This window comes from Engraulis encrasicolus, chromosome 4 (genome assembly GCF_034702125.1).
Source record: "Engraulis encrasicolus isolate BLACKSEA-1 chromosome 4, IST_EnEncr_1.0, whole genome shotgun sequence".
Classification (NCBI taxonomy): Eukaryota; Metazoa; Chordata; class Actinopteri; order Clupeiformes; family Engraulidae; genus Engraulis; species Engraulis encrasicolus.
In genome coordinates, this window is record NC_085860.1 from 51813372 (window position 1) to 51830371 (window position 17000).

The 17000-nt window shown below is 45.8% G+C and overlaps 1 protein-coding gene across 1 annotated transcript; it reads left to right on the top strand.

Moving 5' to 3' along the window:
* Positions 1-994: 994 nt before the first annotated feature.
* Positions 995-14420, top strand: cotl1 (coactosin-like F-actin binding protein 1). Its single transcript, XM_063197679.1, has 4 exons — positions 995-1409; positions 1817-1899; positions 10404-10561; positions 12772-14420. The coding sequence occupies exons 1-4, from the start codon at positions 1333-1335 to the stop codon at positions 12880-12882; spliced, it is 429 nt and encodes a 142-aa protein (XP_063053749.1). The 5' UTR covers positions 995-1332; the 3' UTR covers positions 12883-14420.
* Positions 14421-17000: the final 2580 nt, after the last annotated feature.

The following is a 17000-nucleotide window of genomic DNA, read 5'->3' on the forward strand; positions in this document are numbered from 1 at the left end:
GTAAATGAGCATTGTTTTGACATGTATGCAATGCATAAGAAGCAGCAACATATTACCTTGTAATGGAACATAAATTGGTGTTTCAAATCTGGCTTTATCTGTTATTTCAACATGTGCGTAAAGCTATATTAGACCATGATGCGCATGCCTTAAAAAAATCACAAATTCTTATCATAGGTTCAAACACAACAATAATATGGTAAATATTAACTAATTCCCCCATTCTCTTCCAATGTGTCGTGAAATTTAGCTGCCCAAGGCCCACTCTTTCATATGCCTGTTTGGATAGCCTTCAATTAATTTCAGAAAAGGTCTTTGAGTGATTCATTAATATGGGGGAAACGACAGCTTTGGCGCAGAGAACACAAGAAAACACATGAAAGCATTAGCGTTCCATCTTACCTACCTGCCAGATTGGTAGAATTCACCCCTTATTAGATTAGATAACATATCGTAGCACATAGCTCAATAATTGCTCAAACCCATGGATACACTACAACTGGTGGCTGTTTGCCGTCTTTTTATTTGGTTAACACTTGGCAGTTTAGCTAAATTATTTCCTTGTGCATTTCGTATAATGTATTATGCCAAGGAGTGCGCAACGGGGTGCAGAGGCTACTGCATTATGGCACAACGAGGGCCACTGCAACAAAGCCAAAACTGCGCACTACAAATGCTGCTGTTAGTCGCCGTGCTGTGGGATTGGGCTATGGGGTTAGTTAAAAAATAAAGAAATCTCTTTATTGCCCTATTATATCCTTGCCACAATGGCCTAACTGGCCAAAGATCTATGGCGACTACAGCTTGTAAACCATAGTCTAAATGGCGTAACCTCTAAAGTTACCGGCATTGTTCTTCTTCCACTGAACAATAAGACATGGGCTATGGCCCACAAGATGGCAGGGCAGATCAGTGGAAGGCAACAGCAGGGTGGACTTCATTTGGCCAAGTTCCCCCGTTGGCCATTAGGAGGAGGTGAGTTCTGCAACAGAGAAATTCTCCTGTTTCGAGCCCTAACCTGATTGACAAACATCACCAACGCCCATAAACTGGCAGTAGGAAATGAATCGCGTTGTGAGAGGAATCGTCTTTCCACCCCGCTGAGAAGAGCCACTCCGTCTAGTCCGCTGTAGCGTCAGTTGAAACGCAGCCTCGCCTGTCCAGCTCTGCTCTTCTTCTGTACCAGCGCTTCCCCTCTATTGTATAACTCTTGTCTCGCTCGTTCGGGATTTAGGACTCATCTCTTCTTCCCTTTCCGCCTTTCGGTCTCCCTTATCACCCTAACACGTTGATTTTTGTGCACCAGTCTATCTCCTCTTTATCAACCACAAAATGGCAACAAAAATCGACAAAGAGGCTTGCAGGGAAGCATACAACCTGGTCAGAGACGATAACACCGAAATTAACTGGTAAGTAGCGAGTTACATGTCGGTTCATTGATTAGGATTTGGAGTTGGTGAGACACCGGGAACATCGCGCCCCATCTCTGGCTGAAGATAGCGGATTATTTTTTTTTTAATGAAGGGAATCCAGCACGTCATTCATGTTACTAGTATCATCATCATTTTAGGCAGTAAAACTGTCTATAGAACCCAGCCTCGGCACTGGAACCATCAGTCCATGGAATGGACCCGTATGATTTTCTTTGTCTAAATTCTAGCCTGTCGGGGGAGGCTGCACGCAAATGCAGCCCTGCAGTCTCAGAGAAGCCTACTAAGAATATAGGTTCCTTGTGGATATGTGATTATTGTTGAATGAAATGAAAAGGCTGTATACGCGGTTAACCCACATATCATCATGCCTGGTTTGTCTTTAGGGCAGCGTTTAAATACGAAGGTTCTACCATTGTGCCAGCCGGACATGGAACTGACTACGAAGAATTCAAGGCTCTCTGTACAGGTATAAACATCATTCTTTTACTGTGTGGATGTGAAGTGTGCCGTGCATATGCACCATCGAGTCCCTTAATCAAGTATTAACCTGTTTTCTGAGGTAATGATTGGGATGAGTTTAAACTGCTAAGGTTGCTGCTGGGGAGTGCAAGACTGTATTGTGTGTAGCCTATGTAAATCACTGATCTCGATTCAATGTAAGGCCAAGCTGTCTTCTCACTACTGGTCAGTGATTATTCGCTGGTTATTCACTTGTTACCTCATTCGAAGTCTTTGATGGGTTCTTCCTACTCGTGACGTATTCAGATGCTAGACTTAATCTTTTTGAAGCTCTGTACACTATTGGTAGTGTGTTCCATCCAGGCTAGGGACCGTGTGCAGTCTTTTTTACACGCAACGCGGAAGCAATAATCAGATCCTGGTGTGGAATAAACTCCAGCCACACCACCCTTGGTATCTCAGTCTCATCGGTGCCTTGGTATCCATTAGGACACATGTCGTCGATAACTGTATAGCATAGTCAGTGATCTGCTATCGTGAGTCTTAACCAGTGTCTTAGCTGGATAATCGCCCTGACTTGATCTCCATCGGCGGGCTTTGCTTCCAAACTTATCCTGGGGGCGCACGCCACAGTTACTACGTTCATAAAACAGACATTCCCTTGAAAAGAGAGGGAGAGGGAGATACAAAATCTCCCTGGAGGTGACAAAAAAGTGATGTCATCCTAGTTCCCCCACATTCTGCCTTTCCCAAGTTAAGGTTGGGCGTGGCGGATTTCGGCACATGCATAGCCTGCTGATGGGCCCGTGAGCTCTACAACGCTACGTTGCTCAAAGCAGACACCGCGGGGCGTCCACCCACACCAAAGAGGACAGAATGTTTTGTAAAATCAAATAAAGGAAGTTGTTGCCGATATTCTCATTTCAAACTGTTTTTGGGCCATGCGTAAAGCAAACCCACCGCCTCCGTGGAACCAAGAGGGGTCTGACTGCCACCGTCTGGGGTAGCTAAACCCCCACTCGCGCCCCTCTCCTCCACCTGCCAACTGGAGTGCCAGAATTGCCTATCCTCAAAATGGAACTCACTCAATCCAAACCTGTAGGGCCTCAATAATAGCCATGGCAATCGGAGTTGGAATGTATTTTACAGTGCATGTAACCAAAGTGGATTTCTAAGTCCCGGAGGCACTGATTTGAATGTTTATGGCTTGGCAGGCAAAACTGGCCCCTGTAGCCACCTGTGTGTCAGTGAACGGTCTTTGTCAAGTCATCTTTAATAGATGATGCCTGTGGCCTATGGACGTGAGTTAAACTGAGCATAGAGCAACATGTGGTCCCATGCTGTGTACATACTTCTTGTGGCTGGCCTTGACCAAGGTGTTTTAAGGAGTCAGCATTTTAGCTTAATTAGTGTTGTTCAACCAACCCATGGTGGGCCTGCAGAGAGAGAGAGAGAGAGAGAGAGAGAGCAATCCCAGCTAGCCTACTTCACTACTTCATCCAGTTACAAAGGGCCCACCCTTACGCTGCCTGGGGATTGTTCCCTTTTTATGAGTTTGTAAAGCTTGGATTGAAGGAGATCTCAAGTTACCACATGCGTTTACATCACTTGCTAGCTCTCTCTCTCTCTCTCTCTCTCGCTCGCTCTCTCTTTCTCTCTCTCTCTCTCTCTCTCTCTCTCTCCTGGAGGCCTCAGGCTGAGTCAGGGAGGAGTGTTGTGTCATATCCTCCAAATATGCAGCATAGGGTAGGGATGCCTCCTCTTTCATTACTCTTCATTTCAGTATTCTTCAAAGCAGCTGTTTTTCTTTCTTGGCTTTTCTTTCTGTTTTTTTCCTTTTAAGTCCCTTCTTGCTGCATCATCAGAGCCTCTGTGCATACCGGTAGACTCACTCACTGGCCGATGCCAAGCAGATGCTGAATCAGCACAAGTGGCTAGCTGGCAGAGGGAGAGGGAGAGAGGGTGTGTGTGTGTGTGTCTGTGTGTGTGTGCTAGACAGGGCGGGAGGGAAGGAGTTCTCCGTTATGGCTCTCGGAGCAGGAAGTAATAGGCGTTAAATGGCAGAGGGGTCAAAGTGGCAACTATGCCTCTGAGACGTCGCAACCTCACGGCAACGTTATGGCAACATCCCATTAACACTAATGGACGGCGGCAGCATCATCACCATGCCTGACTCGTGTGCTGCTGCCATTCTTTTTCGCTGACAGGCAGGGTTGCCAGATGAGGCTGATGATTTCCAGCCCAAAAAATGCCCAAAACCCGCCAAGAACCACAAAATCCTGCCCAATTCTATTGATTTCTAGGGCAAAAATTGGGCGTGTTTTTCTGCTAAATGCCATTTTTACCCGCACATGTTCATCCTAATCAGCCCAATTGGGCGGGAAACAGCCCAATCTGGCAACACTGCTGACAGGTTTGAGTGCTCGGCCCTTATTAAGGCGTTATAACACTTGACATGTGTGTCATCATGTTACAAGTGTTTCTTACTGAAGTCTCTCCACACTTGCTTTGACGGACAACGTTATTGATTGTGTGAAGTGTGACACACCTGCTGTCGTCAGAGTCGGGTCTGTTAATGAATAATAGAGGTCTTAATATCTAATCAACAAGGTGCTGCTGTCAAACACAGCTCCTGTGCTGTGGTGTGTTTCTCGACAGCATTGTTGCTACCGGTAAGTCAGTTCAGCGATTTAAGTTAGCAACTTAGTTATTTGCAATGCAATTTTCCACAGGCAACCTACTGTAGTAAGTTGCTAACCAGTTAGCACTGACACCGTGGAGAAACTGGGTCCTGTCCTGACCCTGGCCAGACTACCAGCCGAGTAAATCCTATAAAACCACCTGGTGCCTCTAAAACCCACACGATTCCAACCAAATTCTATTGAATTATATATTATATATAAATCTACAGAAAAACCCACCCAATACCCGTCTTTAACTCGCAGATGGCCATTTTAAACAGCCCAATTGGGTGGGAAACCGCTCAGTCTGGCAACCCGGGTGGCAGGCCACGCTACTACTACTGTAAGCCTAACTAGCCTGGCGTTAGCCCCCTGTAAGCTTCTGTTCAATGATGATTTACTTTGACATTATTTCTGCGTCCCAAATGGTGCACTTGTGCACTTCAGGCACTATGGTTGAGTGTGTAGGGTGCTCCGGCTGAACATTCAGTGCACTGAACTTCCAAACTTTCCCTCAACACTACGCACTTAAGACATTGAAGGGTTTGTGTGCACTATGCACTAAACATCAGTGCACTCACACAAGTGTGCCTTTTGAGACACAGCATACCTCTGGGCCTCGTCTTGTTGGTAGCGTCTAGGGCCACACGATATATCGAAAATGTATCGATATCGCGATATCACAGCTTGCGATACACGTAAAAGTTGCACACGTATCGCATAAAGTTTTTAATTTTTAATAACAGCAAATTTGGTGAAAAGGTTAGAAAGTGTATTAAAAACGTTGGCATTTTAAGTTGATGCTGTATATTAGCCATGTTTTTTCCTCGTAAAAAATAATGGTGGAAATAACACATTGCTCTCAGTTGTTTTATACATGATAAAGTGTAGAATGGCAAGTAGAGAGGGGAAAATATATGTATATATGAAATATGGCGAGTAATATGGATATTGCGGTTTACAGTCATGATATCGTGAATCGCATATTTTCTAATATTGTGCAGCCCTAGTAGCGTCCCAACCATTGAGAGTAAATAGAATGGAGGCCAAAATTCTATTTCATTGTTGAAGCCAAGTTGGAGCCAAGGTTGGACCCAAAAAGACCAAAAAATGGCCAAATCCCATTCATTCCTATGAGAGACATAAAACCCTGTATCTCCCTTAAATGCCACTCCAGGGGGATAATTTTTCGCTCAACTAGTAGGTCCCCTTGCTCTCCAACTTACCAGGGTGGTGATTTTTTGTGGTGATGTTTTGTTTTAGAGAGATATTAAAAGTTAAATTGACCAATGAGCATCAGAACATGGTTTGATTGACCGTTAGAAGTCTTGTTGTTGTCCAATCAGCACCTGCGTTTGGCGTTGCTAAGGTGGAATGTAAGGTGGAATGTTCCCAAATCTGGCTTCAAAGCGTTGAATGGCAAATAACGTTGATTTGGCGTCCATTCTATTTACTGTCAATGGTCCCAACCTATACAATCACCAAATATGGGCGTGTGGAGGAAGGGGGTTGAAGTCTAGCTGCTTATAGTTTGGCAATGGTGCATTGCATGCCTTATGAACAAACATCAGTGTTTGTGTAAAATCAGATCCAATAGTTTCAAACTTCGGTAACACTTTATTTTAGGGATACATCTATTAGCAAGCACTAATACATGCAATGTGCCTGTATAAGTAATTTATAAGGCATGTGCAAGCAAAATCAAACATTTGTTAGGCATGTATTCGAAAATGTCTTATTCATGCACAATAAGGGATTTATTACCAATTTAACCTTAGTAAGGTCCTAGTAGGCCTTAGCATTTGCTTAGTACATGCCTTACAAGTTATTAATGCAGGCATTAACATTGTATGTATTAGTGCTAATAGATGTATCCCTAAAATAAAGTGTTACCCAAACTTCAACTGTGCTCAATCGTGCTGGACCAGACCCTCTTTAGTCTCGTGTAGTGTTTCTCAACGGGGGCCCTACAGTCCCCCAGGGGGGGGCGTTGAGAAGGATACAGCTGAGTGGGGGCGGGTCTTAGTTGCCATTGGGGAGCGTTAGTCTATTTTATTTTTCAATATAATAAAATGGGCATATGCAGACTCATGATGAGGTCAAAGGGGCATTAGGAGGCTTATGATGAGGTCAAGGCGGCGTTTGTTCTAAAAAAGGATGAGAACCATTGGTCTACTGAGACCAGACTACTATGATACAGAGGAATCAGCCGAGTGTAGAGTTTGTGCAGTGGATATAAGTCAAGTCAGCCTTTGTAACAGACAAGGAAGGTACATTACCAAGCGGGGTGGGGATGAGATATGGGAGTTCCAAGGAGTCTTGTGTTTGGCAAATTATGTCATTGTTTACTGTAGACCCATAAATACATAAACAGCAATGCGTCAGTGTCTGGTGTAGCGATGAATATTATCGATAACAGAGGTGTGTCAGGAGAGAGAGAGAGAGAGAGAGAGAACGAGAGAGAGAGAGAGAGAGAGAGAGAGAGAGAGAGAGAGAACGAGAGAGAGAGAAGGAAAGACAGACAGACAGATACCAAAACAATGAAAGAGAAAAGGATGGAGTGACTAGGAAAGGAGAGAGAGAGAGAGTGAGTAAGATAGAGAGAGAGATTGACAGAGACAGAGAAAGGAGGGAGAGGAAGAGAGAGAGAGAGTACTGTAAGAGAGAGAGAGAGAGATTGACAGACACATAGAAAGGAGAGAGGGAGAGGAAGAGAGAGAGAGAGAGATTGACAGACACAGAGAAAGGAGAGAGAGGGAGAGGAGAGGAAGAGAGAGAGAGGGAAAGGAGAGAGAGGGAGAGGAAGAGAGAGAGAGAGAGATTGACAGAGACAGGGAAAGGAGAGAGAGGGAGAGGAAGACAGAGAGAGAGAGAGAAAAGGACGCATGCACCGCCCATCATAGAGCATGAGAATCACTATGTCACCGTTAGTGGAGCACTAATCTGGCTCATTTGGGAATCGCTGGCTACACTACGCTGACCTAAATACCTTTCCTGTGTGTGCCCTATTCTCATAGGGTGCCATCTCCTAAATACCTTTCCTGTGTGTGCCCTATTCTCATAGGGTGCCATCTCCTAAATAGCCTACCTTTCCTGTGTGTGTGTGTGTGTGTGTGTGTGTGTGTGTGTGTGTGTGTGTGTGTGTGTGTGTGTGTGTGTGTGTGTGTGTGTGTGTGTGCCCTATTCTCATAGGGTGCCATCTCCTAAATACCTTTCCTGTGTGTGCCCTATTCTCATAGGCTGCCATAAATACATTTCCTGTGTGTGCCCTATTCCATGGCTGATAGTATTCAGGCTCCATGCCTGATTTCAGGCTTGACAGAGTTTGCAAAAATAAAAAAAAACATTGATATTAATTAGCCATTAGGTTATTCTTATCTCAGAAAGTGTTACAGGTTCGGGTCTTTCTTCTACGATCAGGCTTGAATAATGGTCATACACAGGCTAGGATTTTTTTTTCACTATCACCCCTGCTATTCTCATAGGGTGCCATCTCCTAAATACCTCTCCTGTGTGTGCCCTATTCTCATAGGGTGCCCTTGTGGCCTTGTTCCATTCTTGGCCTGACACTGATGTGGTGTCCTGTCTGTCACTCACTTCTTACTGTCACACATTCACTACTAACTACTTAGGTGGACCTAACACTTTATTTTAGTGTAACATCTATTAGCACTAATACATACAATGTTAAAGGGGTATGCCACTATTTTGGGGCTTAATACAGTTAACATCGTTGGCTGGGGTTTATAAAGGTGGTCAAGTGTCTTATTTTTCATGTAAGCCGTTGTCTTGCTTTAAGACGAGTTAAAAGAGGGAGCATGTCGCTAAGCTAGTCAATGCTAGAAAGTCAATGCATCCGTGTAGCATGCTACAATGCTACAGTGATCCATTTACTTTCACTAGCTTAGCTACATACTCCCTCTTTTAACTTGTCTTAAAGCAAGACAATGCTCAACAAGAAACATAAGACACTTTACCACCTTTATAAACCCCAGCCAACGATTTTAACTGTATTAAGCCCCAAAATAGTGGCATACTCCTTTAATGCTTGCATAAGTACCTTGTAAGGCATGTACCAAGCAAAAGCTAAGGCCTACTAGGTCCTTACTAAGGTTAAATTGGTAATAAATCCTTTATTGTGCATGAACAGGACATTTGCGAATACATGCCTAACAAATGTTTGATTTTGCTTTGTACATGCCTTACACGTTTCTTATACAGGTACATTGTATATATTAGTGCTAATAGATGTAACACTGAAGTAAAGTGTTACCACTACTTCAAGGTAGATTATGTCTTCTACACTGGCTATTTTCAATATGTGTGCTGCTGCCAGTTCACAAATGTGTCTTTTCATCAATATTTATGAACTAATATTCACTGGTCTGATCAAAGTACATGAAGTTTTGCAGCCAGAGATGTCTGTTACTGGGAATTGAAAATGGTGGGCATGGAGAAGATCCACCTTTTCATGTATGAAAAGTCATAGTGAATATTTAGAAATTGACGATGGTGGCAAATGAAAAAGATCACACTTGTGAATGATAGCATACATTCTGGAAATTAACTACTTAAAAAGTTACATACTCCACATTTAAGGCTTACGTGCTACATAGTGACATAGGCTGAATGTGAAATGGTATGCAAATTGTGTACAGTGTAAACAAAGCAATGCAAAGTTGTGCCCTTTCTAGTGTATGTAGGACTGAGATGAACGTTTCAGACAGTCATGGACACTTTTTTACAGCTTTTTTATTGTCTGTGTCTGTCTGTCTGTCTATGTATCTGTGTGTCTGTCTGTCTATGTATCTGTCTGTCTGTCTATGTGCCTATAGGTCTGTGTCTCTAAGTCTTATCTGTTAGCCTCTGTATTCTGGTGTCCATGAGCTGAATTGGTTACACGCTTTGCCATGTGACCGTGTTACTGACTTTGGAATAATAGCGTATATGTCTACAGTCAAGGGATTGTCTTTGTTACATAGGCAGCGGAGAGGACATTTATGACCCATGACAATCCACCCTGTTGCAATAATAGTGGCCAACAAGTTCACCAGGAAGTCAAGCCAACAGCAACAGGGTTGAAACGGAGGGGAAGATAGATAGAGAAGACTATTATCTTGGTGTGGGGGAAATACAGAAGACAGGAGAGCCTTCCACTATAACGGCAGCAAGCTGCCCAGTTGAGATTTAAAGGGGATAAACGAGGCATTCTATTGCGTGGTGTTGTTTGGCCAGCAGAAGTGGGTGGTGGAAGCGGAGTGCGGAGTGCGGTGTGCAGTATCTGCTGTGGTGCGGTGTGTTGTGTTGTGGCGAGGCCTCGTGTGTCACAGCCATTTCCATTTTATGGAAATGCTCTGACGGCAGGAACAACTGCTCTCATTCATCGCAACCTGCCTCAAGTCAAGGAATTGTTGTCTCTTGTTCCCTCTCCCCTCCTCTCCTCTCCCCTCCTCTCCTTTCCCCTCCTCTCCTCTCCTCTCCCCTCCTCTCCTCTCCCCTCCCCTCCCCTCCTCTCCTCTCCCCTCCTCTCCTCTCCTCTCCCCTCCTCTCCTCTCCTCCTCCCCTCCACTCCTTTACTCTCCTCTCCTCTCCTCTCCTCTCCCCTCCGCTCCTCCTCTCCTCTCCTCCTCCACTCCGCTCCTCTCCTCTCCTCTCCTCTCTCCTCTCCTCTCCTCTCCTCTCTCCTCTCCCCTCCACTCCGCTCCCTTCCTCTCCACTCCGCTCCTCTCCCCTCTCCTCCACTTTCTTCCTCCTCCTCTTCCTCATCTTCTCTCCTCCTCTTTGTCCTCCTCCTCCTCCTCATCTGTTCCCTTCTTCTCTCCATGTCCAGATGACGCGCGGGTGTTTGGCTTCGTGCGGATCACGACGGGGGATGCCATGAGCAAGAGGGCCAAGTTCACGCTCATCACCTGGATCGGAGAGAACGTCAGCGGCCTGCAGCGCGCCAAGATCAGCACAGACAAGACACTGGTCAAAGACGTGGTCCAGGTAAGCCTGTGTGTCTGTGTGTTTGTTTGTGTGTGTGTGTGTGTGTGTGCGTGTTTGTACATACTATGTGGAAGTGTGTGTGTATGTGTGTGTATATGTGAGCCAAAGTCAGCAGCACATACACAACATTAGTCAAAAAAGTGACCCCTGTGTGTGTGTGTGTGTGTGTGTGTGTGTGTGTGTGTGTGTGTGTGTGTGTGTGTGTGCGTTTGTGTGTGTCAGTGTGTGTGTGTGTCTGAGTCTGTGTGTGAGAGAGTGTGTTTGCCAAAGTCAGCATGTACATGACACTAGTCAAAGAGGTGGTCCAGGTGTGTACATGTGTTTGTGTCTTCTGTGTGTGTATGTGTGCGATCCATATGTGTGTGTGTGTCTTCTGTGTGTATGTGCGCAATCCCTATGTGTGTGTGTTTCCCCATTTTCCTCTTGGCTTGTTTGGCAGTGTACACACTGAGGGTGGCTGGCTAGCTAGCTGTGTGGACACATGGTGGTTGAGCAAACAGTAGCATAATAAGGAGTGCTTCTGTTTGCCACCGCATTGGAGCACAGCGCAGCACAGCGCAGCACAGCACAACACGCCACAGCACCACACAGCACAGCACCGCACCGCACAGCACAAGGCAGCACAGCACAGCACAGCACAACGCAGCGCAGCGCAGCACAACACAGCACAAGGCAGCACAGCGCAGCGCAGCACAACGCAGCTCAGCACAGCTCAGCACAGCACAGCACAAGGCAGCACAGCATGCCACAGCACAGCTCAGCACAGCACAGCACAGCACAGCACAGCACAGCACAGCACAACACAGCACAGCACAAGGCAGCACAGCACAGCACGCCACAGCACGCCACAGCACAGCACAGCACGCCACAGCACAGCACGCCACAGCACAGCACAGCACAGCACAGCACAGCACAGCACAGCACAGCACAGCACAGCACAGCACAGCAGTCAGGGTTGCCAGATGGGACTGATGATTTCCAGCTCAAAAAATGTTCAAAACCCGCCTGGAAGGACTAAATCCCGCCCAATTCTATTGATTTCTATGGCCAAAAATTGGCCTGCACAAGGCCATCCTAAGCAGCTCAATTGGGCGGAAAATCGCCCAATCTGGCAACACTGGCAGCCAGTGGCGGCCACACCAATGCAAATGTCCTGGCCTGTATATCCCACCTGTGGCAGACGTGCAGGCCTGTGGCCAAGGGAAAGACAGTTTGAATGGAGGCCCTGCTTTTACTCTCCTGCCGGCCCCTGCTTTTACACTCCTGCCGGCCCCTGCTTTGCATTTTAAATCACACTGTTATTGCCCAGCATGTCATGTTTTGTTTTAAATTTAAACCACTGCCCGCCCGCATAGATTATTATGGGCTCCTGTGATTGAAATGAATGAATTACCGTGTGTGAACTGTGTGAACTTTCGCTCACTTTTTTTCCTTCTGTTTTGCTCACTGCCTCTCTCTTTCTTTCACTCCCTCTGTCTCCCACTTTTCTCTTATTTTGGCCGGTCTCTCTCCTTCTCTTTCTTTCTTTCTTTCTGCCCGTTTCTCTCCTCTCTCTAGTCTTTTTGCCTCTTTGCCTCTTTCTTTGTGTCTCTTTCTCCATCTATTTCGGTGTCTCTCTATTTGTCTTTTAAATTGAAATTGGCTAACTACTTCATGGTCATGTAGTGTAGGCCTATGTCTCTCTCTCTCTCTCTCTCTCTCTCTCTCTCTCTCTCTCTCTCTGTGTGTGTGTGTTTCTCCCTCTAGAACTTTGCTAAGGAGGTCATGATGACTTATGTCTTTGTGTGTGTGTGTGTGTGTGTGTGTGTGTGTGTGTGTGTGTTTCTCTCTAGAACTTTGCTAAGGAGTTTATGATGACTTATGTCTTTATGTATGTGTGTGTGTGTGTGTGTGTGTGTGTGTGTGTGTGTGTGTGTGTTTCCTGCTAGAACTTTGCGAAGGACTTCATGATGACTTATGTCTGTGTGTGTGTGTGTGTGTGTGTCTCTCTCTAGAATTTTGCGAAGTAGTTCATGATGACTTGTGTGTTTGTGTGTGTGTGTGTTTGTGTGTGTGTGTGTGTGTGTGTGTGTGTGTGTGTGTGTGTGTGTGTGTGTGTGTGTGTGTGTGTGTGTGTGTGTGTGTGTGTGTTTCTCTCTAGAACTTTGCGAAGGAGTTCATCATGACTTATGTCTTCATTTGTGTGTGTGTGTGTGTGTGTTTCTCTCTAGAACTTTGCCAAGGAGTTCATGATCAGCGAGCGCAAGGAGCTGGAGGAGGACTACATACGCGACGAGCTCAAGAAGGCAGGCGGGGCCAACTATGACGCACAGGCCGAGTAACCAATCAAGCACAAGCAAGGGCAAAGGGGGCGGGGTTATCTCAGCTGGACCAGAAGGACAGGGAAGACATCATCTCAAGCGAGCACACACACACACACACAAACGCACACACACACAAACGCACACACACACACACACAAACGCACACACACACACACACATTATGATAGCTCAAACATTGCATTCTCTCAGTATACAGTATGCATCTCTGCAGAAAGCACACACACAGACGCAACCATACAGTAACGCACACACACTGTTACACACACACACACACACACTGTTACCTCCATGCCTTCCCGCCCACACCTCTGCAGTGTCCGCGTGTGCCAGGTGGCTCTCTCTCCAGAGAGGTGGTGGTTGACTGCCTGCTGTATCGTATCGTGCTTCATCTCAACTCCTGTCACTCAAGCCCATTGCCGCCTCTGATTGGCTTAGCCACGGCCCGCCCCTGTCCATCACCACCCCTGATTGGTTTGCGGCCCCCCTCCTCCGTTGATCCCGGGAGTTCCTTTTTTTTTTGTATCTCAACCCTAATTGGACCGTTCTAAAGAGGGAAAAAAGCGAGCCTCCAAACCCCTGGCTGCTGATTGGACCAGCACATGCCATCACTGTGGTCTTTAGTAGTAGGTATTAGTAGACACATATGCATCATTTTGGGTTTTATTTTTATTTTTATTTTTATTTTTATTTTTTCTGGTTGTGATCCTAAGACTCAACCGAGGTCAATGGAGATCCTTAACCCCACCCACCACACCCCATAACTAATTTTTCTCTGTTTTGGTTTTTTGTAGTTTCATTGCCCCCCCCACCCCCCACCCTCTTCCTCATTCTTTAACAGGCCACTCTGTTTACTGCCTTAGTCTCCCATGGAGAGAAAGGTGTCAATCATGGGAGCAATGTTGGGAGTGTGTGTGTGTTTGCAAGGATGCGTGTGTGTGTTTGCAAGGATGCGTGTGTGTGTGTGTGTGTGCGTGTGTGAGTGTGTGTGTGTGGGAGAGATGGGAACGAATACGGGAGTGTGTGTGTTTGATAGAGCGAAAAAGGGTGTGTGTGCGTGTGCGTGCGCATGTGTGTGTGTGTGTGTGTGTGTGTGTGTGTGTGTGTGTGTGTGTGTGTGTGTGTGGACACTACACTGTGATGGGTGGTTCTCCTGGAGAAGGATGGTGACTTCTGTCAGCCTTATGTCTCGTTAACGTCACAGATGGCTTCTGTCAGTCTTATGTCTCTTTAACGTCACAGAGGGCCGTGGTGCTGTCTCTCAACTCCCTTCCAGGAGCTGCCACGTCTAGTGTAGCATCTGTCTTATTTGGATTTCAACCCAAAAGGAATGTTTTTTTTTTCTTTTTCTTTTTTAAAATATTTTTTTTTGTTCTGTTTAATATTTTTTCATAAGAGTCCTAAACTGGTTCATTCTGTGGGAAAAAAAAAACATAAATTGATGTGGAAGACGTGAAAAGCAAAACAGGCTGATATTAAGAGGAAAAAAACTGGACACACCATCATTTCAAAATAAAAAAAATGATGTTTTTTTCAAATATGTTGGTCTCTCCTTCATTTCGTTTGACTCTGGTACTCTCAAATACTGCTACACATCTTGGAAGAACACTGTGTGACCCTGTTAGTGTGACATTCTTTTGTGTGTGCGTGTGTGTGTGTGTGTGTGTGTGTGTGTGTGTGTGTGTGTGTGTGTGTGTGTGTGTGTGTGTGTGTGTGTGTGTGTGTGTGTGTGTTGTAAGTCTTAATCTCTCCGTGTCATTGACATGGTAAAGAAGGGTGCCGAACCGACGGACAAGGGGAGGAGGGGAAGAGGTGGAAAGGAGGAGAGGAGTGGAGGAAGAGAAGAGGTGAGGAGTGGATGAAGAGAGGAGAGGAGAAAAAGAAGAGAGGGGAGGGAATGAGAGGAGAGGAGAGGAGAGGTGGATGAAGAGTGGAGAGGAGAAAAAGAAGAGAGGAGAGGAGAGGAGAAGGAGAGGAGAAGAGAGGAGAGGGGGAGAGAGGAGAGGAGAGGAGAGGAGAGGGGGAGAGAGGAGAGGAGAGGAGAGGAGAGGGGGAGAGAGGAGAGGAGAGGAGAGGAGAGTGCCTGGCTTAGGGCTTAGACAGGGACTCCAGCAGCACTGGGTGGCTGATGTAATGGGAGTGCTTGGCACAGTTCCTTCCCAGGGCACGAACACACACACACACACACACACACACACACTGGTTGTCTCTAGAGGCTTATGGGAGTCCTATGTGTTGTCATGGCCACCACTACGGACAAGCAGTGTCCAATCACAGGCTTTGGCCAAGCTGTTCCGCTCCAGTGTTAACCCCGCCCTCTTTATTCTCCGAGCCCCTGACTACCCTTTCTCTGCCCCATCCTGACCCACCCTCCCCCTTGCCCCCCCCCCCATCCCCTATCCCCTTTACACCCCCCCCTCTCATCCACCCCCTCCCTGATCCCCTGTTTTCCTCTCCCCCCTTCTTTCTTTCCTCAACTTCTCTATGGCTCTTTTCCCCCTCTTCTTTCTCCTTTTCTCTCTCAGTGTATTTCTTCCTTTTCCAATGTCTAGTTTCATCTGCCTGTCCTCACATTCTCCTGTCTTCCTTTGCAGAGTTCTCTCCATTCTCTTTTGCTCTATCATTCTCCATCTATCCATCCGTCCATCACATCCCCCTCCATCCATCCGTCCGCTGTTTAAAGGGACACTGTGTGAGATTTTTAGTTGTTTATTTACAGAATTCATGCTGCCCATTCACTAATGTTACCTTTTTAAGGAACACTTACCACCACCATCAAATTCTAAGTATTCATTATGACTGTAAAAAATGCATTTGTCATACATGAAAAGGGGGATCTTGATTTTGAATTTCCAGAAATAGCCATTTTTAGCTGCAAAAATGACTGTACTTGAGAAATACTAGAAAATATGAGTTTATTATTTAGCAAACTTTCATGAAAAGGTCACATTTGGCAATACAATAGGCAGCCCAGTTTCAATGAGCAGCATATGCAGTACCTTTTTTGACCATTTCCTGCACAGTGTCCCTTTAACCCTCAGCATACTCACTGTACCCCACCAGCCCACCCCACCCTCGTCTAGTGCCCCCCCGAGCCCACCCCACCCTCGTCTAATGCCCCCCCACGCCCAGCCCACCCCACCCTCGTCTAATGCCCCCCCCACGCCCAGCCCAGCCCACCCCACCCTCGTCTAGTGCCTCACAGTACTCCCCACCCTCGTCTAGTGCCTCACAGTACTCCCCCTGGCTTAACAGATGTTATCTTGATGGTCTAACTGCTTAATCTATAATCTCTTTGCTGACAAATATTTATGGGTTTTAGAGGAGGAGATGAGTAAGGCCTTAGTGGGGATGGGAAGGGGGTGGAGACAAGCCTTTAGAGAAGTGTAACAGCTGTGATATCATCAAGTATCCGGACTTAACTCCAGCACCAAAACAAAGAGATTATTTCTATATACCTAGGTAAAGCTATGGATTTAAATGCATGGGCACTCACTACAGATACAGTATGGCACATACCCCTCACATTTTTGCAGATTTGTAATTATATGTTTTCAACATTAAGAAATGTCACTTCGACACAATGATTAGTGACCTGTTCACAACATATATGACCACTTAAACTTCTTGTTCATTCACAAAATAAATCAAAATACAGCCATTAACGTTTTACAACATGAAACAAAAGTGAGTACACTCCAGGTCAGTCCTACTACCATGCTTGACTAGCCAGATGATACACTTTTTTTTAGTAAAACTCACTTGTTTACCACCACACATGCTTGACTCCATCTAAAGCAAATTTGTTTATCTTGGTCTCAAGAGATGAACAGACCAAGGATATGGTTGTGTGGTCTGATGAGACAAAGATAAACAAATTTGCTTTAGATTCTGATATACTGTATGTATTTCGGTTTACTAATGTTCTACAACAGAAACTCTACTAGTTGGTATCCGTTACACTGACACCACACAACAGACCAAGACTTATGAATGCTAGTATTACATTACATTACATTACATTACACTTAGCTGACGCTTTTCATTTATTCAAAGCGACTTACAGTCATTATTTGTCAGGGTGGTTACAGTCCCTGGAGCAATGTGGGGTTAGGTGC